The sequence below is a fragment of the Ranitomeya variabilis genome, chromosome 6, assembly GCF_051348905.1.
Source record: "Ranitomeya variabilis isolate aRanVar5 chromosome 6, aRanVar5.hap1, whole genome shotgun sequence".
NCBI classification, from domain to species: Eukaryota; Metazoa; Chordata; class Amphibia; order Anura; family Dendrobatidae; genus Ranitomeya; species Ranitomeya variabilis.
Genome location: NC_135237.1, coordinates 558,113,623 through 558,140,677, shown reverse-complemented (window position 1 = coordinate 558,140,677; position 27,055 = coordinate 558,113,623). Strand labels below are relative to the sequence as shown.

Below are 27,055 nucleotides of genomic sequence, written 5' to 3'. Positions count from 1 at the left end.
ACTATTCTGCTGGTACAGTCACTGTGTACATACATTACATTACTGAACCTGAGTTACATCCTGTTTTAAACCCCAGAGCTGCACTTACTATTCTGCTGATGCAGTCACTGTGTATATACATTACATTACTGATCCTGAGTTACATCCTGTGTTATACCCCAGAGCTGCACTCACTATTCTGCTGGTGCAGTCACTGTGTACATACATTACATTACTGATCCTTAGTTACATCCTGTGTTATACCCCAGAGCTGCACTCACTATTCTGCTGGTGCAGTCACTGTGTACATACATTACATTACTGATCCTGAGTTACATCCTGTATTATACTCCAGAGCTGCACTCACTATTCTGCTGGTGCAGTCACTGTGTACATACATTACATTACTGATCCTGAGTTACATCCTGTATTATACCCCAGAGCTGCACTCACTATTCTGCTGGTGCAGTCACTGTGTACATACATTACATTACTGATCCTGAGTTACCTCCTGTATTATATCCCAGAGCTGCACTCACTATTCTGCTGGGGCAGTCACTGTGTACATACATTACATTACTGATCCTGAGTTACATCCTGTATTATACCCCAGAGCTGCATTTACTATTCTGCTGGTACAGTCACTGTGTACATACATTACATTACTGAACCTGAGTTACATCCTGTTTTATACCCCAGAGCTGCACTTACTATTCTGCTGATGCAGTCACTGTGTATATACATTACTGATCCTGAGTTACATCCTGTGTTATACCCCAGAGCTGCACTCACTATTCTGCTGGTGCAGTCACTGTGTACATACATTACATTGCTGATCCTGAGTTACATCCTGTATTATTCTCCAGAGCTGCACTCACTACTCTGCTGGTGGAGTCACTGTGTACATACATTACATTACTGATCCTTAGTTACATCCTGTGTTATACCCCAGAGCTGCACTCACTGTTCTGCTGGTGCAGTCACTGTGTACATACATTACATTACTGATCCTGAGTTACATCCTGTATTATTCTCCAGAGCTGCACTCACTACTCTGCTGGTGGAGTCACTGTGTACATACATTACATTACTGATCCTTAGTTACATCCTGTGTTATACCCCAGAGCTGCACTCACTGTTCTGCTGGTGCAGTCACTGTGTACATACATTACATTACTGATCCTGAGTTACATCCTGTATTATACTCCAGAGCTGCACTCACTATTCTGCTGGTGCAGTCACTGTGTACATACATTACTGATCCTGAGTTACATCCTGTATTATACTCCAGAGCTGCACTCACTATTCTGCTGGTGCAGTCACTGTGTACATACATTACATTACTGATCCTGAGTAACATCCTATATTATACCCCAGAGCTGCACTCACTATTCTGCTGGTGCAGTCACTGTGTACATACATTACATTACTGATCCTGAGTTACATCCTGTGTTATACCCCAGAGCTGCACTCACTATTCTGCTGGTGCAGTCACTGTGTACATACATTACATTACTGATCCTTAGTTACATCCTGTGTTATACCCCAGAGCTGCACTCACTATTCTGCTGGTGCACTCACTGTGTACATACATTACATTACTGATCCTGAGTTACATCCTGTATTATACTCCAGAGCTGCACTCACTATTCTGCTGGTGCAGTCACTGTGTACATACATTACATTACTGATCCTGAGTAACATCCTATATTATACCCCAGAGCTGCACTCACTATTCTGCTGGTGCAGTCACTGTGTACATATACAGTGGGTACGGAAAGTATTCAGACCTGTTAAATTTTTCACTCTTTGTTTTATTGCAGCCATTTGGTAAATTCAAAAAAGTTCATTTCATTAATGTACACTCTGCACCCCATCTTGACTGAAAAAAAAAAAACAGAAATGTAGAAATGTTTGCAAATTTAATGAAAAAGGAAATCTAAAATATCACATGGTCACAAGTATTTAGACCCTTTGCTCAGACACTCATATATAAGTCACATGCTGTCCATTTCCTTGTGATCCTCCTTGAGATGGTCCTACTCCTTCATTGGAGTCCAGCTGTGTGTAATTAGACTGATAGGACTTGATTAGGAAAGGCGCACACCTGTCTATATAAGACCTCACAGCTCACAGTGCATGTCAGACCAAAGGAGAATCATGATGTCAAAGGAACTGGCCAAGGAGCTCAGAGACAGAATTGTGGCAAGGCAGAGATCTGGCCAAGGTTACAACAGAATTTCTGCAGTACTCAAGGTTCCTAAGAGCACAGTGGCCTCTATAATCCTTAAATGGACGAAGATTGTGACCACCTGGAGTCTTCCTAGACCCGGCCGTCCAGCCAAACTGAGCAATCGTGGGAGAAGAGCCTTGGTGAGAGAGGTAAAGAAGAACCCCAAGATCACTGTGGCTGAGCTCCAGAGATGCAGTAGGGAGATAGGAGAAAGTTCCACAAAGTCAACTATCACTGCAGCCCTCCACCAGTCGGGCCTTTATGGCAGAGTGGCTGACAGAAGCCTCTCCTCAGTGCAAGACATATGAAAGCCCACATAGAGTTTGCTACAAAACACATGAAGGACTCCCAGACTATGAGAAATAAGATTCTCTGGTCTGATGAGACGAAGATAGACCTTTTTGGTGATAATTCTAAGCGGTATGTGTGGATAAACCAGGCACTGCTCATCACCTGCCCAATACAATCCCAACAGTGAAACATGGTGGAGGCAGCATCACGCTATGTGTTGTTTTTCAGCTGCAGGGACAGGACGACTGGTTGCCATTGAAGGAAACATGAATGCGAACAAGTACAGAGATATCCTGGATGAAAAAAGTCTTCCAGAGTGCTCTGGACCTCAGACTTGGCCGAAGGTTCACCTTCAAACACGACAATGACCATTCCTGACTGGCCCAGCCAAAGCCCTGACCTAAACCCAAATGATCATCTCTGGAGAGACCTGAAAATGGCCGTCCACCAACGTTCACCATCCAACCAGACGGTACTGGAGAGGATCTGCAAGGAAGAATGGCCGAGGATCCCCAAATCCAGGTGTGAATATCTTGTGGCATCATTCCCAAGAAGACTCCTGGCTGTACTAGCTCAAAGGGTGCTTCTACTCAACACTAAGCAAAGGGTCTGAAGACTTATGACCATGTGATATTTCAGTTTTTCTTTTTTAAATAAATTAGCAAAAATTTCTACATTTCTGTTTTTTTTTTTAATCAAGATGGGGTGCAGAGTGATCATTAATGAGAAAAAATGAACTTTTTTGAATTTACCAAATGGCTGCAATAAAACAGAGTGAAAAATTTAAAGGGGTCTGAATACTTTCCGTACCCACTGTTCATTACTTTACTGATCCTGAGTTACATCCTGTATTATACATTGCTCAAAAAAATAAAGGGATCACTTAAACAACCGAATCTAACTCTAAGTAAATCAAACTTCCGTGAAATCAAACTGTCCACTTAGGAAGCAACACTGATTGACAATCAATTTCACATGCTGTTGTGCAAATGGAATAGACAACAGATGGAAATTATTGGCAATTATCAAGACACCCTCAATAAAGGAGTGGTTCTGCAGGTGGGACCACAGACCACATCTCAGTACCAATGCTTTCTGGCTGATGTTTTGGTCACTTTTGAATGTTGGTTGTGCTTTCACACTCGTGGTAGCATGAGACGGACTCTACGGCCCACACAAGTGGCTCAGGTAGTGCAGCTCATCCAGGATGGCACATCAATGCGAGCTTTGGCAAGGTGGTTTGCTGTGTCAGCGTAGTGTCCAGAGGCTGGAGGCGCTACCAGGAGACAGGCCAGTACACCAGGAAACGTGGAGGGGGCCATAGGTGGGCAACAACCCAGCAGCTGGACGCTATCTCTGCCTTTGTGCAAGGAGGAACAGGAGGAGCACTGGCAGAGCCCTGCAAAATGACCTCCAGCAGGCCACAAATGTGCATGTGTCTGCACAAACGGATAGAAACCGACTCCATGAGGATGGTCTGAGTGCCTGACGTCCACAGATGGGGGTTGTGCTCACAGCCTAACACTGTGCAGGGCGCTTGTCATTTGTCACAGAACACCAGGATTGGCAAATTGGCCACTGGCGCCCTGTGCTCTTCACAGATGAAATCAGGTTCACACTGAGCTCATGTGATAGGCATGACAGAGTCTGGAGACTCCGTGGAGAGCGATCTGCCTGCAACATCCTTCAGCATGACCGGTTTGGCAGTGGGTCAGTAATGGTGTGGGGTGGTATTTCTTTGGAGGGCCGCACAGCCCTCCATGTGCTCACCAGAGGTAGCTTGACTGCCATTAGGTACCGAGATGAGATTCTCAGACCCCTTGTGAGACCATATGCTGGTGCAGTTGGCCCTGGGTTCCTCCTAATGCAGGACAATGCCAGACCTCATGTGGCTGGAGTGTGTCAGCAGTTCCTGCAAGATAAAGGCATTGAAGCTATGGACTGGCCCGCCCGTTCCCCAGACCTGAATCTGATTGAGCACATCTGGGACATCATGTCTTGCTCCATCCACCAACGTCACGTTGCACCACAGACTGTCCAGGAGGTGGCGGATGCTTTAGTCCAGGTCTGGGAGGAGATCCCTCAGGAGACCATCCGCCGCCTCATCAGGACCATGCCCAGGCATTGTATGGAGGTCATACAGGTATGTGGAGGCCACACACAATACTGAGCATCTTTTCCTTGTCATGAACCATTTCCACTGAAGTTGGATCAGCCTGTAATTTGATTTTGCACTTTGATTTTGAGCATCATTCCAAATCCAGACCTTCATGGGATATTCTTTACATTGACACTTATGTTTTATTGTTTTGAACACATTCCACTATGCAATTTATAACAATTTGCAGCTGGAATATTTCATTCAGAGATATCTAGGATGTGGTATTTTCGTGTTCCCTTTATTTTTTTGAGCAGTTTACTTCAGAGCTGCGCTTCTCAAAAGTAGTTTTGATCTTTCTTCAATGGAGATGGTTTGTCAGAGTTCAGACCAGAACCGATCATGCTTTTTTTAATGCATTTTCTTTTTGTCATAAATACTATGATATCACTCATTCTTGATGCATTTTACTTCTATGGAGTCAGATATGTTTAGTCTTTTGGAATAAATGTTTTTCTTTTTAGATTTTCATATTATTTCTATTAAACCTTAACTTCTTTTCACCCGTCCTTGAAGCGAGAAGGAGAGGCGAGTGTGGAGGGGGTGTTGAATCAGCTCGTCCTGGAACACTTGCAGCTGGCTCCTCTACAGTGGGGTGAGTGACATTTGCATGGCTCTATTTACATTCATGAATGTTATAAAGGAGATGAAATAATCTGAGCTTGGATTATATACTGCGGTGAGCCTAATGTATAGTTTAAGTTTTGTGTTTTGAATGAGCTTTGTTTCTAGGATCTTTTCAATCGACACACATTCCTTAATGGAAAACAAACAACCTTCACCCATGTGTGCTGAAGGAGTTTAGTTCGTAAATCTGTTTTTCTGTGTTGTTTTCTTAGTTTCAATTTTAACTGGATTAATGTGGCAGGCTTTCTGCTGTTTTGTAATGTAAATGTACTTTCTGTTAATGACATGCAATATTCTAGATCACCTGTAGTTTTGTATGAGTCACTGAAGTGTTGTTGTGCCCTCGGCATATTGCCTGTTGTGAGAGATCAAGTTCGGCCAATATGATACAATATTAATATGTTATGCAAATCTTTATCTCCCTGGGTGGAAGGCGAGACCAAGTAGATAATTTGACTAGTCTTTGGGACTCTCAGATCATTGACTTGAAATTGCGATTTGAATCACTGTTGATAGAATTGAGCAGAATAATGTACCGGACAGTGGCCCAGCGACCTCATCAGCAGATTGTGATGGCTGGGCATGAGCCCTGTACGACTCCTCCTCCGGGGTTGACAGTGCGACATCATGCGTGAAGACTGCTTCCATAGTCAGGGAAGAATAAGAGTCCTGCTCACCCACATGCACTGTTAGAAGATCAAGAACAGAGGACTTGCCACTGCTTCCATAGTCAGGGAAGAATAGAGCCCGGGTCACCCACATGCACTGTTACAAGATCCGGAACAGAGGATATGCCACTGCTTCCATAGTCAGGGAAGAATAGAGCCCGGGTCACCCACATGCACGGTTAGAAGATCAAGAACAGAGGATCTGCCACTGCTTCCATAGTCAGGGAAGAATAGAGTCCAGCTCACCCACATGCACGGTTAGAAGATCAAGAACAGAGGATCTGCCACTGCTTCCATAGTCAGGGAAGAATAGAGCCCGGGTCACCCATATGCACTGTTAGAAGATCCGGAGCGGAGGATCTGCCACTGCTTCCATAGTCAGGGAAGAATAGAGTCCAGCTCACCCACATGCACGGTTAGAAGATCAAGAACAGAGGATCTGCCACTGCTTCCATAGTCAGGGAAGAATAGAGCCCGGGTCACCCACATGCACTGTTAGAAGATCCGGAGCGGAGGATCTGCCACTGCTTCCATAGTCAGGGAAGAATAGAGCCCGGGTCACCCACATGCACTGTTAGAAGATCCGGAGCGGAGGATCTGCCACTGCTTCCATAGTCAGGTAAGAATAGAGTCCGGCTAACCCACATGCACTGTTAGAAGATCCGGAGCGGAGGATCTGCCACTGCTTCCATAGTCAGGTAAGAATAGAGTCCGGCTAACCCACATGCACTGTTAGAAGATCCGGAGCGCCGGATCTGCCACTGCTTCCATAGTCAGGAAAGAATAGAGTTTGGCTCACCCACATGCACTATTAGAAGATCTGGAGCGCAGGATCTGCCACTGCTTCCATAGTCAGGGAAGAATAGAGCCCGGATCACCCACATGCACTGTTAGAAGATCCGGAGCGGAGGATCTGCCACTGCTTCCATAGTCAGGGAAGAATAGAGCCCGGGTCACCCACATGCACTGTTAGAAGATCCGGAGCGCAGGATCTGCCACTGCTTCCATAGTCAGGAAAGAATAGAGTCCGGGTCACCCACATGCACTGTTAGAAGATCCGGAGCGGAGGATCTGCCACTGCTTCCATAGTCAGGTAAGAATAGAGTCCGGCTAACCCACATGCACTGTTAGAAGATCCGGAGGGGAGGATCTGCCACTGCTTCCATAGTCAGGTAAGAATAGAGTCCGGCTAACCCACATGCACTGTTAGAAGATCCGGAGCGCCGGATCTGCCACTGCTTCCATAGTCAGGGAAGAATAGAGTCCGGGTCACCCACATGCACTGTTAGAAGATCCGGAGCGGAGGATCTGCCACTGCTTCCATAGTCAGGAAAGAATAGAGTCCGGCTAACCCACATGCACTGTTAGAAGATCCGGAGCGCAGGATCTGCCACTGCTTCCATAGTCAGGAAAGAATAGAGTCCGGCTAACCCACATGCACTGTTAGAAGATCCGGAGGGGAGGATCTGCCACTGCTTCCATAGTCAGGTAAGAATAGAGTCCGGCTAACCCACATGCACTGTTAGAAGATCCGGAGCGCCGGATCTGCCACTGCTTCCATAGTCAGGAAAGAATAGAGTCTGGCTCACCCACATGCACTGTTAGAAGATCTGGAGCGCAGGATCTGCCACTACTTCCATAGTCAGGGAAGAATAGAGCCCGGCTCACCCACATGCACTGTTAGAAGATCTGGAGCGCAGGATCTGCCACTGCTTCCATAGTCAGGGAAGAATAGAGTCCGGGTCACCCACATGCACTGTTAGAAGATCCGGAGCGCAGGATCTGCCACTGCTTCCATAGTCAGGAAAGAATAGAGTCCGGGTCACCCACATGCACTGTTAGAAGATCCGGAGCGGAGGATCTGCCACTGCTTCCATAGTCAGGTAAGAATAGAGTCCGGCTAACCCACATGCACTGTTAGAAGATCCGGAGGGGAGGATCTGCCACTGCTTCCATAGTCAGGTAAGAATAGAGTCCGGCTAACCCACATGCACTGTTAGAAGATCCGGAGCGCCGGATCTGCCACTGCTTCCATAGTCAGGGAAGAATAGAGTCCGGGTCACCCACATGCACTGTTAGAAGATCCGGAGCGGAGGATCTGCCACTGCTTCCATAGTCAGGAAAGAATAGAGTCCGGCTAACCCACATGCACTGTTAGAAGATCCGGAGCGCAGGATCTGCCACTGCTTCCATAGTCAGGAAAGAATAGAGTCCGGCTAACCCACATGCACTGTTAGAAGATCTGGAGCGCAGGATCTGCCACTACTTCCATAGTCAGGGAAGAATAGAGCCCGGCTCACCCACATGCACTGTTAGAAGATCTGGAGCGCAGGATCTGCCACTGCTTCCATAGTCAGGGAAGAATAGAGTCCGGGTCACCCACATGCACTGTTAAGGTACCTTCACACGAAACGACATTATAACGATATCGCTAGCAATCCGTGACGTTGCAGCGTCCTCGCTAGCGATATCGTTTCGTTTGACACGCAGCAGCGATCAGGATCCTGCTGTGATGTCGCTGGTCGCTGAATAAAGTCCAGAACTTTATTTGGTCGTCCGATCGCCATGTATCGTTGTGTTTGAAAGCAAAAGCAACGATACCAGCGATATTTTACACTGGTAACCAGGGTAAACATCGGGTTACTAAGCGCAGGGCCGCGCTTAGTTACCCGATGTTTACCCTGGTTACTAGCGTAAAATGTAAAAAAAACAAACAGCACATACTCACATTGCGTCCCCTGCAGTCTGCTTCCTCCTCTGACTCAGCGCCGCAAAGTGAAAGTGAAAGCAGCACAGCGGTGACGTCACCGCTCTGCTCTCACTGTACGGCGCTCAGTCAGTCAGGAAGTGGACGCAGGGGGACGTGAATGTAAGTATGTGCTGTTTGTTTTTTTTAGATTTTACGCTGGTAACCAGGGTAAACATCGGGTTACTAAGCGCGGCCCTGCGCTTAGTTACCCGATGTTTACCCTGGTTACCAGGGGACCTCGGCATAGTTGATCGCTGGAGAGCGGTCTGTGTGACAGCTCTCCAGCGACCAAACAGCGACGCTGCAGCGATCGACATCGTTGTCGCTATCGCTGCAGCGTCGCTTCGTGTGAAGGTACCTTAAGTCATAATGTATGGCTTTGATGTTTGCTGCTTGGTCTGTGTCCATACCAGGACTATGGGTGGTGGGGACAGGAGAGGTTCATATTCATCAGCCATTACTTTCATTATGAACAGGTGATCACATCCTTACGCCATCCTTGTATGTTTCCACTGTGGATCTAAAAGGTCCAGCAGTCCACTAACTCCTAAAGTGGTTTTCATTAGATCATCCACAATGCTCCATTGACTGGTGGACCAGTTATAAAGTTCACCATACATGGTTGACCCCATGACCGTCTGCATTACCTTCTGCCACAATAGAGTTGACTGGAATTTGCTATAAACAGAATTCCCGTTCTTTATAAACTTGAGGATTGTTTACAAATACTTGATTTTGGGATTGGATCCCATCCCCTTTGCATATTCCACACTAATCTGTATTAGATTTACCCCTGTAATCAGTTCTCGATAGTGGTACATTCTATGGGGGCATATAGGGGTGTATGAAGTGGGCTCAGGGGGTCCATTTGCTACATAGACTGCAGGCGGCGGCTGTGTTACACAGCTGTCAGCAGCAGCGACTGGAGAGAGCTCAGATCGCTGCTTTTCAACTTTTTAAATGCTAGAGAAAATCTCTGAATTATAATCTCTATCTAAGGAAAAATAAGATTTACAGGTCTCGGATGATGGTGACACAAGCTCAAATTCCTTTTGCAATGTTCAAGAAATGTTTAACCGCAAAGCTAGAAAAATAAAAAAATCTGTCCAGGTTTTGGCATTGCCGAAAACATACAACCCCGGGGACTTATGTTGTGGGGTCATGTTTACCATAGAATGAGCTGTTTAAGAATGAAACCCAAAAAATACTGGTGGAATTCTCTTTTTTTTTTTTACCATTTCAATCCACATGGGTTTTTTTGTGAGTTACGCAATTTTCCCAGAGGAGGATTGCAAGGCTTTAAAGTCTCCTCACCTTCTTTTGTCAGTCTTGACATGTGAGTGTCCGCATGGAGAAACGTTATCCCTTGTATCCCTTTGTGATTTATATCATTCAAAACCAGTTCCTCCCCTTAAACCCCTTAAGATTCTTGGAAGGAGGGTAGCAAAAAAAGAAAGCGAAATATAGAAAAATCGGGAAGTGGTTAATAGGCTGGATTCCGGGTGGATACATTTAATAAAATGTATCAGTTCAGGTATTAATTGAACTAACTGATGGCGTTATTAAAGTTTTACTTTGTAAGGGGCTTTTTCGTTAGGCTTCTTTCACACTAGCGTCGGGCTCGGCCCGTCGCAGTGCATCGGGCCGAGGTCCCCGACGCTAGAGTTGTCTCCGCCGCACAACGGGGGCAGCGGATGCATTTTTCCAGCGCATCCGCTGCCCCATTGTGAGGTGCGGGGAGGTGGGGGCGGAGTTCCGGCCGCGCATGCGCGGTCGGAAAAAGCGGACCATCGTGAGCAAAAAACGTTACATGTAGCGTTTTTTGCTCCCGACGGTCCGCCACAACACGGTGCAACCGTCGCACGACGGGTGCGACGTGTGGCAATCCGTCACAATGCGTCGCTTCATGTTAATCAATGGTGAAAAAACGCATCCTGCAAACACTTTTGCAGGATGCGTTTTTTTCGGCAAAATGACGCATTGTGACGGAATGCAGTTAACGCTAGTGTGAAAGTAGCCTTACTGTTATACACGTCAAAACAGGTAGAAGCAGCGGCATATGTTGGTGATACTCACACCACAAATAGCTGAAGTAGGTAATTAGAGGCGGACATGCCAGCTCCGAGCAATTTGTGCCGAACTGAGGAATCTGTGGACACAGAATCCTTGTTACCACCTATCATTCATGTGACTTTTATGGAAAGGGCGTGTGGTTTTGTACATGGCATGTCACACAATGCCTCTTATACCTGTATAATGGGCTCCACGTCACCTCCTGCTTCGTCCGACTGGAGGACAAGGATTAGTAGGGAACGGAAAGACTTATTGTGGAATGGCAGATGAACAGACCACAATTTCTACTTTTCTTTGCCGTTTTTGTCAGGGCCAAACTTGTAGACATCGCTTCTATGGCAACCTATAGTCTTAAAGGGACCGTGTAAGGAGGATCTTCCTGCAGAAACTAGCAGTACGGTTGTATAGGTTATAGTATAACAATTAAAATGACACCTGTCTTGTAGTAATCCGATGTGCCAGTGCCGAGATATCAAGCTTAGAGGACGTATGCAGATTGTATCTGCACGCCCCTAATGCACTTCCTGGCTAATTTGCATATAGCTTCAAAGCCTCATTTCTCAGCAATAGTACATCGGATTACTACAAGGCAGGTATCATTTTTATCGTAGTACTAGAACCTATGCAACCATGCCGATAGTTTTAGTGGTAAAATTGTAATGACTGGTTCCCTTTAAGATGGCTGTGCATATCTGTACTGTAAAGATGCATTGTCGGCCTTTCGTTGTTTCTTGCATGTCTTCCCTTAATCAAATAGGTGAGCTTGATATTCTAACCGATGCCATTTCTGCCCCTTTACCTCCCGTCATAAGTTCTTGGAGCAAAGTTCATTCTATTCTCAGCGTGGAGGAATGAGACTACCCCTGTTTTTAGCTGATCTGGCCTGATCCGCCACGTGTCCTAGAATCCTCCACTAATGACATCCTAATTGTTGCCTTGATGATTATATCCTTGCAAAGCATTAGCAGCGGTTTGTAATCCTGAACTCCATTATGAAGCTATTATGAATAATTAACCATACAGTAAAGAAACGCTTGATGTGGAAACCGCCGAGCGCGCCTCCTCTGTAGCCAAAGGAAAAGTGTGTCCTTAATGTGCAAGGGTTCGTGAAAGGCGTACCAGCTCCAGAACATCCAATCTTGCTACATGGTGCAGTCCTCCACTCAAGAATAGCTGCATGAATGTGTTGTGGCTGTTGATCAGGCGTAAGACATGCAGCCGCGGGGACTTGAACATAGTATTCGAGCACTCTGAAGACCATCGGTTAGCACCCGAGCATGCGCTCATCACTAGTCATAAGCACTCCCCTCCCCATGGGCAAGTAAATAGCACCGGGACAATCCCTTTGAATTATCTGCTACGTCAGATCACTTTGGTTGTGCCTGGCCTCGGACACCACTGATTTCTATATGTGCAGAGATTTCCTTCCAAATTCACTTACTCTGCACAGTAAGAAGAGGATCTTTCAGATTAATGGTGTCTTATCAGTGGTTGTTGCTACGGGTGCCCCAAAAAGTTATTAGGTTTAGGGGGCAATCACTTTTTCCCACAGGACCCTGTAGGTCTGGATTTCTTTTACCTTTAACAATAAAAACCTTTAATTTATAAACTTGTCATATAATCCTTGTCTAATATTTACATTTGTTTGGTGATCGGAAACATTTAAGTGCGACAAACACACTAAATAGTAAATCAGGAAGGGAGCAAACGCTTTTTACACACTGAGAACAAGGATGAACTCTCACCGCCACACAATAAGAGGAAAAAAAAATGAATCTACCTGTGGCAATACATTTTTGTCTCCCTGATCATAGCATTATGGACATGAAACTACTTGTATTAAAAGGCAATTTCAAATCTCAGAGAGACAGAAGAGTCTGATGACCTTTGACACTCTCAGTGCAGGAATGAATGTGTCGCATGGATTTATGTCTTTTTACATCCACTAAGGAATTTCCTTCTCAGACCATGTGGGGTCACCATAACATAGAACCAGAGCCCAATCAGAGGACAATAAAACATTCACACTCCTTATCTATGAACTGTTCCAATATTTATGGACATAACTGTTTATCACTCACATAATGGTGGTCCTGCTTCTCGTCACCTGTCTAATATATGGCATTTTTCTGTGCTGTGTTGTGCATAAATGTGTTTTTTCAGAATTTGTATTAGACTATGCCTGATGAAGAGACCTGAGTAATCTCGAAAGCTTGCAATTTGTTACCATCTTTTCAGTTAGACATTAAAAGGTATCAACCACTGAGGACTCTCAATTCTAAATATTTTTCTTTACACAACTGTACATTTATATATCTCTGCAAATGTGTTCTTCCGTATTTTTCCCGCTTTGCTTGCCCTAATATATTTGTCAACAAAACCTCTAGTTTCCTTTCAGAAACAGCATTTTCTACGGAATGATAAAATTCTCCCATAAAGGTGGTCCATTGATAACAGTCAAGAATTATTTTGCGCTTCCAAAAAAAGTAATTTTCCTAACAAATTAATTTAAGACCATGTTACAAAAATGAGTGCACCCCAATGAAAGTCTTAAGAGCAAAACTAAAGTTTAGACTACAAAATTCTAACTAACTAGAATTTAACTACCAGTAAGTCTAATAATTTATTACGCAGGTGTCCAGCAGACGGGGGGACTATAAAAGTTATGTAACAAAGAAAACCCCTTCTCATGCTGTCAGTAATGGCACCACATGGAAGAGAAATGTCACAAGACCTGAGAAATGAAATACATTTTTTACAGAAGAAAGATGAAGGCTGCAAAAAGATCAGCAAAGCTTTCCATATCGGTTAGAGCAAATGTGATACAAAAAAACTTAACAAAGCTGGAACTGGAGCGTCTCAGAGACGTCTAGGCGACCATGGAAGTTACCACCTAAACTGGAGCTGCTTCTGATGAGTAGGGTTGAAGAAAATCCACGTGCAAGTTCACTGCAATTAGCTAAAGAAATAAAAAGCCAAAACGGCATGAGTATTTCCCATGACACAATCCGGCGTACACTGCAGAGGAACCACATTCGTGAAGGTTATTCACGCTGCCCTTAAATATCATGGAGGTCATAGAAAATACTAGTTGTAGTAGTTTTTGATGTGGGGTGTACTCATTTTTGTATCAGCTAATTTGAGTAAACCTGAAGATTTTGTAATGAACATCAAACATAGTTAAAATTTTCTGCAAGGCTCTCCTCACCACTTTCCAGATAGAAAAATCATCATCTGACCTTGACGTTAGAGGGACTGCAGTGCCACGAACTGCCTCTATAAGCAAATCAATCTGCTGCTGTTGCTGGTGCTGTTGCTGTTGCTGGTGCTGTTGCATAAGCAGGTTACTTGTCTCCTGTTGTGCCAGATGTAGCTGTTGGGCTTGCACCAGGTGTTTAATCAGTCCTTCATGCGGTCTGACATTGCTCCCCGGCCTATAGCCGCCTTTACCCAAACATGCAGTACTTCTGTAGCAGTTACACGTGTTTCCTGGTAACCTTGCCCGCATTCTGCACCAAATGTGGTAGGTTGACTCAATTGGGTTCCCAAAGAGGTAGACACAGGAACTCTTTCAATTTAAAGTGCGGCTGGTTTATGGCAATCCTCATAAACCATGTCGCCAGAAAACGTAAATACAAGTCCATATAATAGTGCTGATTAGCTCTCCTGGCTTAGAGTCCAGCTTCTTAGTCCTTTTAGCAAAGGCACTCAATCCAGGAGATCTGCACACCTCCGTACACACAGGTCCCCTGTGAGACAACAGGTCTTAATTTTACCAAGTGAAGCACAACTAGGGGATGAGATGTAGTGAGCATCCATCTCTGCCAACTCTTCATCCGCTCACAATCAATCTGTCATGGCCGATTAAGGCTAAGTTCACATTTGCGTTCGGGGGCTTTGCGGAGGGCTGCGTACGTCCTCCGTTAATCCCAGCCTACTTCCGCATACTTCTGCATGTGTCCTATCTTTAACATTGGGTACGCAGGACATGTGGATGCGCTGTTTTGACGCGCCCGTCGACCGCACGGAAACTCAACAAGTTGCGTTTTGTGCGGACAGTGCGCGCATCTAAACAATGCATCCGCATACATCCACATACATCCGCATGTCCTGCGTACCCAATGTTAAAGATGAGTACGCAGGACGCATGCAGAAGTTTGCGAAAGTAGGCGGGGCTTAACAGAGGACGTACGCAGCCCTCCGCAAAGCCCCTGAGCGCAAATGTGAGCCCGACCTAACCCCTGTGAGTAATTTGTGTGCTGGAGCATTTTCCTATATCTACTAAAGCATTGCTTCAAATTTATCTTCCAACCGGGTTGTGTCCAACAGGACCTTAGTGTGTGCAGTATGTGTATTGTACATGATGATATATGTGTATATATAAAGTCTGTATATATTGTGTGTATATGATGTATTTGTGCATGTGCAGTATGTGTATGTATTGTTGTTATATCTGTGTATATGCACAGTATGTGAATGTATTGGATATGATATATAGGTGTGTAGCATGTATGTTTGTACTGTATATGAAGTATGTGTAAATAAGGCATGTGTATGTGTATATTATATATATACATGATAGGTTTGTGACTGGTACAGTATGTTCCTATATTGTATATAAATGATATACCTGTGTATGTACAGTATGTGTGTATTGTATAGACATGGTTGTGTGTATGTATTGTATGTATTGTGTATAAGGGATTGTGTATGTATTGTATAGACATGGTTGTGTGTATGTATTGTGTATGTACAGTATGTATCGTATGCAAATGATTTTGTGTATGTATTGTGTATAAGGGATTGTGTGTAGAGTATGTATCGTATATAAATGATTGTATATACTGTGTGCACCATATGTGTGTATTGTGTATAAATGATTGGGAATAAGAGATTGTGTATGTATCGTATATAAATGTTTGTTTGTATGTATTGTGTATGTGATTGTTTATGTATAGTATGTATTGTGTATGAATGTGTGTATGTATTGTATATACATGATTGTGTATGTATCATATATAAATGATTGTGTATGTATTGTGTATACATGATTGTGTGTATGTACCGTGTATAAATGATTGTGTATGTATTGTGTATGTGATTGTTTATGTACAGTATGTATTGTGTATGAATGTGTGTATGTATTGTATATACATGGTTGTGTGTATGTATTGTGTATGTGATTGTTTATGTACAGTATGTATTGTGTATGAATGTGTGTATGTATAGTATATAAATGATTGTGTATGTATTGTCTATAAATGATTGTGTATGTATCATATATAAATGATTGTATGTACTGTATATACATGGTTGTGTGTATGTATAGTGTATACCTGTATGTACAGTATGTATCATATATAAATGATTGTATGTACTGTATATACATGGTTGTGTGTATGTATAGTGTATACCTGTATGTACAGTGTGTATTTTTTAGTACGTGTGTATATGTAACCTGTTATGTGTGTGTATTTCATGTGTACGGTGTATATAGACGGTGCCGTGTGTCTTTCCTGCGGATACATGCATCTCTCTGTCTGCAGTCCTGTTTCCGCACTAATTCTTCACCTTTTATTAGTAGCGATGAGATTTATGATCGGTTCCCGGATTAGGGCGTCCAATTAGTGTGAATTCTTTATGGAGCTGGGCAGGGCCGGTAAGGCGGAGATGTTAGTCCCTTGTCCGCGTGGTCTCTGGTCCCGGGGCCTCAGCGCTCATGTCCTATTGTACCCGCGGATGTAATAATTGCGCATGTTACACATGGACAGCCGCCTCGTCTGGCACACCCACCGCAGCCTGTAGTCCGGCTCATTCTCCAGCACACAGGTCGCTTTTTTTCTCTCTTGCACTTTCCGTTACGATGGCTCCTTAAATAGAGATTTTCTGCCCCCAATTGATGTTGGTGCCGGTGATGTCAGGCGGATCATTTATGTAATCTTCTGGAGATGGAGGGCTGCTGACACCTGACTTGGCTCTCACTTTATGGCGACATTCTCTGGACGTCTGACGGGGAAAATCGCGCAGAAACCGCAGAAGAGTTTGGTCTTGAGATGCCTGAACTGTGACCAGTTTACTAAGAAATGTATCTCTGATGGAAATTAGGAACATTTTCGGCTTTGGTCAGAGTTCTTCTTTCACCCTATTCACTCGTACTTGTTACAGTTTTGGCTTCCTTTTGCCGCCACTAGGGGGAGCTTTCTGTCTACGCGGCTTCTAGGGACCCGAATTGTAGCAGGGGTTCATGTCCTGGATATGGGCTCTTCAGGGACACAACATGTATCTGATAACACCCGACTTATGTACGAATATAAAAAAAACTAATGCCAACTTGTTGACCACTCTGCCCGCCATCTGGTTCTCTTCCTTCTACCTTCGTGTACCAAATCACCGAAACTATAGGCAAGGACTTGCAGTCGCATCCAGGCATTAGGACGTGCATGGAGACCTTCGAGGCCTGGACACGGTCAGACGTCCTGGAGTACAGTGACGAGGCCATAGATGTGATGAAACCTAAAGGACCAAATGGCAAACAATGGGATTTTGGAGAGGTCACCTATGAAGTCAGTATTAGTTTTTGTTTTTTGCCGGCCTTTATCCAACTTTTGTACAAATTTCGGTTAGTAACAAACCTACAGCGTTCTGCCAACATCACGATTCTCGCCGTATTAAAGCGGATTCCAGTTTTAGACACTCGGTGTCTGCCGACTGCAGTTTGTTTTAAAAAAAAAATGCTTTGCTCTCCCTCCCCAGGTCCATCATTGAGTCGCCGACCGTTTCTGCCACTGTCTGCAGCGCTGATGTTCCGCTGACAGCCCTGCAGCCAATCAATGAGCTTAGCAGCTTATGACTTCAGTTCAGGCAGTGTTCGGCTGCAGCGCTGTCGATGTGACATCAGCACTGCAGACAATAAGAAACACCAGGAACATCGGCGGAGACTCAGCGCTGGACCTGGGGAGGGGGAATAAAGCTCAGTTAATTTTTCCACAACAACCTACAGCGCTTAGAGGGTTTGTCCAGTTTCCAAAACCCATTTTTTACACCTCAATAGTAAATTCTGAATTCATAGAAGGGTCTTCTGTTTTGTTGGCCGGGGTGCAGAGCCGACATGGTCTCCCCTTCTTGAGAACCTGTCCTGCATCTGTGTAATACTTCATTTCACCTGCGGAGGCACTGTAGGGAAAGTGGAACAGGTTTCCTCCCCGATTAGTTGATCGCTAGGGATTTTAGCAGGAGATCACTGTAAGGAAAGTCCAAAGAGGAGATTGCCAACAGAGCGCCAAGCTGAAAGATGTCAATCATATATTTACTTGCTGTTGTTTTGATGAAATCACGGTTTTATCAGCAGGAGATTATATTAGAGGATTAGTAAACCTCCTGCCATGTTTATGAGCTCTGCATAACCCCACCCACTGATTGGCTGCTTTCTGCCTATGCACAGTATAAACAGAAAGCTGCTAATCAGGGGTGTGGGTGGGGTTATACTGAGCTCAGCATTCAGAGCCCTGCGAGATCTGCAGCAGAGAAAACAGTGATATTATGAAAACTGCAGTAAGCAGCCCAATAAGTGACCAATCCCTGGAATCGGCTACTCTTTCCTTACATAATGCTGCTGTCAGATTACATAGCAAAAACTTGCAGGCAGATTCCTTTTAAGTTCCTGAAGCAGATAAGTAGCGGTATATATGGTTGTGTCCAGATTAAACGCTGGGAAAAAGCTGCAAACGTCATTGTAACAGCTGCATATAGACACCTACAAGATAAACCTCTCCAAACAGAGCACCGCGATGTCACGCCTTTATTTTTATATTTTTACATTCTTCTGTCACACGTCTAAGATCTAAGGTTAAGAAGGATATCAGTGTGTTTTGGTAGTTGCCATTTTTATGATGGCTCTTCCCCCCCCCCCCCCTTCCCATTTTACAATGAAGCATGGACTTGCCATAAGAGTTATATGTTCTCCCGCCTCCTCATGAGGTATCCCGCCAGTTTCCTGCACCCCAAAAATATACTGATAGGGAAAATATCTTTTTTGATGAACTTGGTGATACTTTTGATATATTGAACTCCTGCTGAAGGTTCAAATTGGCGAAACGCTTTGAATTCTTCATTAGCGAGTCCTGGCGCTTTTGAACATTGTTTCGATTTACTTTTTTTTTAAAGCCGCCCAGCCAGATTAAGGCGGTGAGATAGGAATCGATCAGATGCGTATTCGGCTAGCGTTTCCCCTGACCCCTCTGTACACATGCACGCTCATGTCGCCCAGGTGAGCTGCTGCCAGACGTCCCTGGCACTGACTTATAAGAGGATCAGATGTTGTCATTTATCATATCCGATCCTTCTCTTTCCAAAAATCATCTACCAGGGTGGAGACGGAGGATCCTCGTTCCCGTAGATGGTCGGTTGGTCCTGCTACAATCATTGGGTTGGACCAAAAGTTGGGGTCTGACAACGTTTTTGTGATCGCTGAGCTGGAGCGGATTTTCATTTCCTCTTCCCGTCTCTGACTTAGGCTTTTCTTTATGTTCCTAAGTTTTTCAACTTTATTGTAACTTTTTGCCATTTTTTTTAAGGAAATGAAAGATCTTTGAGGTTTGTAGAGCTTGTAGTTCTTTGTCTTAAAGATCAGAATGTTCTCCGCTGGAAGAAAACCTGGTGTCAAAAGCGTTTTGTGGCTGAGCGACTGTATCTGCTCGGAATCCCATTACACCGTATGGTTTGGAGTGTGGCGAGCGCTATAATGAGCGAGTAACCGGCTCTTCTGTAATGCCATCAGATCTCGCACCCGATGAAGCGTGGATTTATCCAATGTGTGAATTCCCCGGACACATAACTCGTTTGCTCGGCTCCGCTGCTTAAACACACAAGGCCGCCGTCCCTTTAAATCCTCCTGATTTCATCGGCTTCATGACCCGACCTTCTGCATGTGATACAAGGTCTTGTCTCCTCCAGGGGAAGCACGCTGGGCGGAAATCTAAAGCTGATCTGCTCATCTTCGCGCCTTATTGTATTGGGGGGTACAAGAAATGGCAGACCGGGAGAGATCCCCTTAAAACCAGACTTCTAGCGACTATAGCAAGTGAAAATCAGCATATATAGAAGAAACGTAGCCGAACATCAACATCTGAGCGGAGCTGCTCGTGGGGTCATTACTATGGAAGCATTTGGAATCGGAGAAGCTTCTCTATAACCCTCCTGGGACCTTACACACAGCGATCTCACAGTTTAGTAGATCATTCTCTATAACCCTCCTGGGACCTTACACACGGCGATCTCACAGTTTAGTAGTTCATTCTCTATAACCCTCCCGGGACCTTACACACGGTGATCTCACAGTTTAGTAGATCATTCTCTATTACCCTCCTGGGACCTTACACACAGCGATCTCACAGTTTAGTAGTTCATTCTCTATAACCCTCCTGGGACCTTACACACAGCGATCTCACAGTTTAGTAGTTCATTCTCTATAACCCTCCTGGGACCTTGCACACAAGGATCTCACAGTTTAGTAGTTCATTCTCTATTACCCTCCTGGGACCTTACACACGGGGATCTCACAGTTTAGTAGATCATTCTCTATAACCCTCCTGGGACCTTGCACACAGTGATCTCACAGTTTAGTAGTTCATTCTCTATTACCCTCCTGGGACCTTACACACAGCGATCTCACAGTTTAGTAGTCCATTCTCTATAACCCTCCTGGGACCTTACACACGGTGATCTCACAGTTTAGTAGTTCATTCTCTATAACCCTCCTGGGACCTTACACACAGCGATCTCAGTTTAGTAGTTCATTCTCTATAACCCTCCCGGGACCTTACACACGGCGATCTCACAGTTTAGTAGTTCATTCTCTATAACCCTCCTGGGACCTTACACACGGCGATCTCACAGTTTAGTAGTTCATTCTCTATAACCCTCCTGGGACCTTACACACGGTGATCTCACAGTTTAGTAGTCCATTCTCTATAACCCTCCCGGGACCTTACACACGGTGATCTCACAGTTTAGTAGTTCATTCTCTATAACCCTCCTGGTACCTTACACACGGTGATCTCACAGTTTGGTAGTTCATTCTCTATAACCCTCCTAGGACCTTACACACGGTGATCTCACAGTTTGGTAGTTCATTCTCTATAACCCTCCTGGGACCTTACACACAGCGATCTCACAGTTTAGTAGTCCATTCTCTATAACCCTCCCGGGACCTTACACACGGTGATCTCACAGTTTAGTAGTCCATTCTCTATAACCCTCCTGGGACCTTACACACGGTGATCTCACAGTTTAGTAGTTCATTCTCTATAACCCTCCTGGGACCTTACACACAGCGATCTCACAGTTTAGTAGATCATTCTCTATAACCCTCCTGGGACCTTACACACGGTGATCTCACAGTTTAGTAGTACATTCTCTATTACCCTCCTGGGACCTTACACATGGCGATCTCACAGTTTAGTAGTTCATTCTCTATAACCCTCCTGGGACCTTACACACAGGGATCTCACAGTTTAGTAGATCATTCTCTATAACCCTCCCGGGACCTTACACACTGTGATCTCACAGTTTAGTAGTCCATTCTCTATAACCCTCCTGGGACCTTACACACGGTGATCTCACAGTTTAGTAGATCATTCTCTATAACCCTCCTGGGACCTTACACACGGTGATCTCACAGTTTAGTAGTTCATTCTCTATTACCCTCCTGGGACCTTAGACACGGTGATCTCACAGTTTAGTAGTTCATTCTCTATAACCCTCCCGGGACCTTACACACGGTGATCTCACAGTTTAGTAGTTCATTCTCTGTAACCCTCCTGGGACCTTGCACACGGCGATCTCACAGTTTAGTAGTTCATTCTCTATAACCCTCCTGGGACCTTACACACGGGGATCTTACAGTTTGGTAGTTCATTCTCTATAACCCTCCTGGGACCTTACACACGGTGATCTCACAGTTTAGTAGTTCATTCTCTATAACCCTCCTGGGACCTTACACACGGTGATCTCACAGTTTAGTAGTTCATTCTCTATAACCCTCCTGGGACCTTACACACGGTGATCTCACAGCTTAGTAGATCATTCTCTATTACCCTCCTGGGACCTTACACACAGCGATCTCACAGTATAGTAGATCATTCTCTATAACCCTCCTGGGACTTTACACACGGCGATCTCACAGTTTAGTAGTTCATTCTCTATAACCCTCCCGGGACCTTACACACGGTGATCTCACAGTTTAGTAGTTCATTCTCTATAACCCTCCTGGGACCTTGCACACGGCGATCTCACAGTTTAGTAGTTCATTCTCTATAACCCTCCTGGGACCTTACACACGGTGATCTCACAGTTTAGTAGTTCATTCTCTATAACCCTCCTGGGACCTTACACACGGTGATCTCACAGTTTAGTAGTTCATTCTCTATAACCCTCCTGGGAACTTACACACGGTGATCTCACAGCTTAGTAGATCATTCTCTATTACCCTCCTGGGACCTTACACACAGCGATCTCACAGTTTAGTAGATCATTCTCTATAACCCTCCTGGGACTTTACACACGGTGATCTCACAGTTTAGTAGTTCATTCTCTATAACCCTCCCGGGACCTTACACACGGCGATCTCACAGTTTAGTAGTCCATTCTCTATAACCCTCCTGGGACCTTACACACGGTGATCTCACAGTTTAGTAGTTCATTCTCTATAACCCTCCTGGGACCTTACACACAGCGATCTCGGTTTAGTAGTTCATTCTCTATAACCCTCCCGGGACCTTACACACGGCGATCTCACAATTTAGTAGTTCATTCTCTATAACCCTCCTGGGACCTTACACACGGCGATCTCACAGTTTAGTAGTTCATTCTCTATAACCCTCCTGGGACCTTACACACGGGGATCTCACAGTTTAGTAGATCATTCTCTATTACCCTCCCGGGACCTTGCACACGGTGATCTCACAGTTTAGTAGTACATTCTCTATTACCCTCCTGGGACCTTACACACGGGGATCTCACAGTTTAGTAGTTCATTCTCTATAACCCTCCCGGGACCTTACACACGGGGATCTCACAGTTTAGTAGTTCATTCTCTATAACCCTCCTGGGACCTTACACACGGTGATCTCACAGTTTAGTAGATCATTCTCTATAACCCTCCTGGGACCTTACACACAGGGATCTCACAGTTTAGTAGTCCATTCAATATAACCCTCCTGGGACCTTAGACACGGTGATCTCACAGTTTAGTAGTTCATTCTCTATAACCCTCCCGGGACCTTACACACAGGGATCTTACAGTTTGGTAGTTCATTCTCTATAACCCTCCTGGGACCTTACACACGGTGATCTCACAGTTTAGTAGTTCATTCTCTATAACCCTCCTGGGACCTTACACACGGTGATCTCACAGTTTAGTAGTTCATTCTCTATAACCCTCCTGGGACCTTACACACAGCGATCTCACAGTTTAGTAGTTCATTCTCTATAACCCTCCCGGGACCTTACACACGGCGATCTCACAGTTTAGTAGTCCATTCTCTATAACCCTCCTGGGACCTTACACACGGTGATCTCACAGTTTAGTAGTTCATTCTCTATAACCCTCCTGGGACCTTACACACAGCGATCTCAGTTTAGTAGTTCATTCTCTATAACCCTCCCGGGACCTTACACACGGCGATCTCACAGTTTAGTAGTTCATTCTCTATAACCCTCCTGGGACCTTACACACGGCGATCTCACAGTTTAGTAGTTCATTCTCTATAACCCTCCTGGGACCTTACACACGGTGATCTCACAGTTTAGTAGTCCATTCTCTATAACCCTCCTGGGACCTTACACACGGTGATCTCACAGTTTAGTAGTTCATTCTCTATAACCCTCCTGGGACCTTACACACAGCGATCTCACAGTTTAGTAGATCATTCTCTATAACCCTCCTGGGACCTTACACACGGTGATCTCACAGTTTAGTAGTACATTCTCTATTACCCTCCTGGGACCTTACACATGGCGATCTCACAGTTTAGTAGTTCATTCTCTATAACCCTCCTGGGACCTTACACACAGGGATCTCACAGTTTAGTAGATCATTCTCTATAACCCTCCCGGGACCTTACACACGGTGATCTCACAGTTTAGTAGTCCATTCTCTATAACCCTCCTGGGACCTTACACACGGTGATCTCACAGTTTAGTAGATCATTCTCTATAACCCTCCTGGGACCTTACACACGGTGATCTCACAGTTTAGTAGTACATTCTCTATTACCCTCCTGGGACCTTACACACGGGGATCTCACAGTTTAGTAGTTCATTCTCTATAACCCTCCTGGGACCTTACACACGGTGATCTCACAGTTTAGTAGTTCATTCTCTATAACCCTCCTGGGACCTTACACACGGCGATCTCACAGTTTAGTAGTTCATTCTCTATAACCCTCCTGGGACCTTACACACGGGGATCTCACAGTTTAGTAGATCATTCTCTATTACCCTCCCGGGACCTTACACACGGTGATCTCACAGTTTAGTAGTACATTCTCTATTACCCTCCTGGGACCTTACACACGGGGATCTCACAGTTTAGTAGTTCATTCTCTATAACCCTCCCGGGACCTTACACACGGGGATCTCACAGTTTAGTAGTTCATTCTCTATAACCCTCCTGGGACCTTACACACGGTGATCTCACAGTTTAGTAGATCATTCTCTATAACCCTCCTGGGACCTTACACACAGGGATCTCACAGTTTAGTAGTCCATTCAATATAACCCTCCTGGGACCTTAGACACGGTGATCTCACAGTTTAGTAGTTCATTCTCTATAACCCTCCCGGGACCTTACACACAGGGATCTTACAGTTTGGTAGTTCATTCTCTATAACCCTCCTGGGACCTTACACACGGTGATCTCACAGTTTAGTAGTTCATTCTCTATAACCCTCCCGGGACCTTACACACGGGGATCTCACAGTTTAGTAGTTCATTCTCTATAACCCTCCTGGGACCTTACACACGGTGATCTCACAGTTTAGTAGTTCATTCTCTATAACCCTCCTGGGACCTTACACACGGTGATCTCACAGTTTAGTAGTTCATTCTCTATAACCCTCCCGGGACCTTACACACGGCGATCTCACAGTTTAGTAGTCCATTCTCTATAACCCTCCTGGGACCTTACACACGGTGATCTCACAGTTTAGTAGTTCATTCTCTATAACCCTCCTGGGACCTTACACACAGCGATCTCGGTTTAGTAGTTCATTCTCTATAACCCTCCCGGGACCTTACACACGGCGATCTCACAATTTAGTAGTTCATTCTCTATAACCCTCCTGGGACCTTACACACGGCGATCTCACAGTTTAGTAGTTCATTCTCTATAACCCTCCTGGGACCTTACACACGGGGATCTCACAGTTTAGTAGATCATTCTCTATTACCCTCCCGGGACCTTACACACGGTGATCTCACAGTTTAGTAGTACATTCTCTATTACCCTCCTGGGACCTTACACACGGGGATCTCACAGTTTAGTAGTTCATTCTCTATAACCCTCCCGGGACCTTACACACGGGGATCTCACAGTTTAGTAGTTCATTCTCTATAACCCTCCTGGGACCTTACACACGGTGATCTCACAGTTTAGTAGATCATTCTCTATAACCCTCCTGGGACCTTACACACAGGGATCTCACAGTTTAGTAGTCCATTCAATATAACCCTCCTGGGACCTTAGACACGGTGATCTCACAGTTTAGTAGTTCATTCTCTATAACCCTCCCGGGACCTTACACACAGGGATCTTACAGTTTGGTAGTTCATTCTCTATAACCCTCCTGGGACCTTACACACGGTGATCTCACAGTTTAGTAGTTCATTCTCTATAACCCTCCCGGGACCTTACACACGGGGATCTCACAGTTTAGTAGTTCATTCTCTATAACCCTCCTGGGACCTTACACACGGTGATCTCACAGTTTAGTAGTTCATTCTCTATAACCCTCCTGGGACCTTACACACGGTGATCTCACAGTTTAGTAGTTCATTCTCTATAACCCTCCCGGGACCTTACACACGGCGATCTCACAGTTTAGTAGTCCATTCTCTATAACCCTCCTGGGACCTTACACACGGTGATCTCACAGTTTAGTAGTTCATTCTCTATAACCCTCCTGGGACCTTACACACAGCGATCTCGGTTTAGTAGTTCATTCTCTATAACCCTCCCGGGACCTTACACACGGCGATCTCACAATTTAGTAGTTCATTCTCTATAACCCTCCTGGGACCTTACACACGGCGATCTCACAGTTTAGTAGTTCATTCTCTATAACCCTCCTGGGACCTTACACACGGGGATCTCACAGTTTAGTAGATCATTCTCTATTACCCTCCCGGGACCTTACACACGGTGATCTCACAGTTTAGTAGTACATTCTCTATTACCCTCCTGGGACCTTACACACGGGGATCTCACAGTTTAGTAGTTCATTCTCTATAACCCTCCTGGGACCTTACACACGGTGATCTCACAGTTTAGTAGTTCATTCTCTATAACCCTCCTGGGACCTTACACACGGCGATCTCACAGTTTAGTAGTTCATTCTCTATAACCCTCCTGGGACCTTACACACGGGGATCTCACAGTTTAGTAGATCATTCTCTATTACCCTCCCGGGACCTTACACACGGTGATCTCACAGTTTAGTAGTACATTCTCTATTACCCTCCTGGGACCTTACACACGGGGATCTCACAGTTTAGTAGTTCATTCTCTATAACCCTCCCGGGACCTTACACACGGGGATCTCACAGTTTAGTAGTTCATTCTCTATAACCCTCCTGGGACCTTACACACGGTGATCTCACAGTTTAGTAGATCATTCTCTATAACCCTCCTGGGACCTTACACACAGGGATCTCACAGTTTAGTAGTCCATTCAATATAACCCTCCTGGGACCTTAGACACGGTGATCTCACAGTTTAGTAGTTCATTCTCTATAACCCTCCCGGGACCTTACACACAGGGATCTTACAGTTTGGTAGTTCATTCTCTATAACCCTCCTGGGACCTTACACACGGTGATCTCACAGTTTAGTAGTTCATTCTCTATAACCCTCCCGGGACCTTACACACGGGGATCTCACAGTTTAGTAGTTCATTCTCTATAACCCTCCTGGGACCTTACACACGGTGATCTCACAGTTTAGTAGTTCATTCTCTATAACCCTCCTGGGACCTTACACACGGTGATCTCACAGTTTAGTA

The 27,055-nt window shown here is 44.9% G+C and overlaps 1 protein-coding gene across 1 annotated transcript in view; it reads left to right on the top strand.

Moving 5' to 3' along the window:
* The window catches only part of TRAPPC9 (trafficking protein particle complex subunit 9), a 576,113-nt gene that overhangs the window by 284,503 nt on the left and 264,555 nt on the right, over nt 1-27,055 (top strand). The window contains exon 21 of the mRNA XM_077271277.1: nt 5,166-5,256. Coding sequence (XP_077127392.1) covers nt 5,166-5,256 — 91 coding nt within the window. The remainder of the gene's footprint in view (nt 1-5,165; nt 5,257-27,055) is intronic.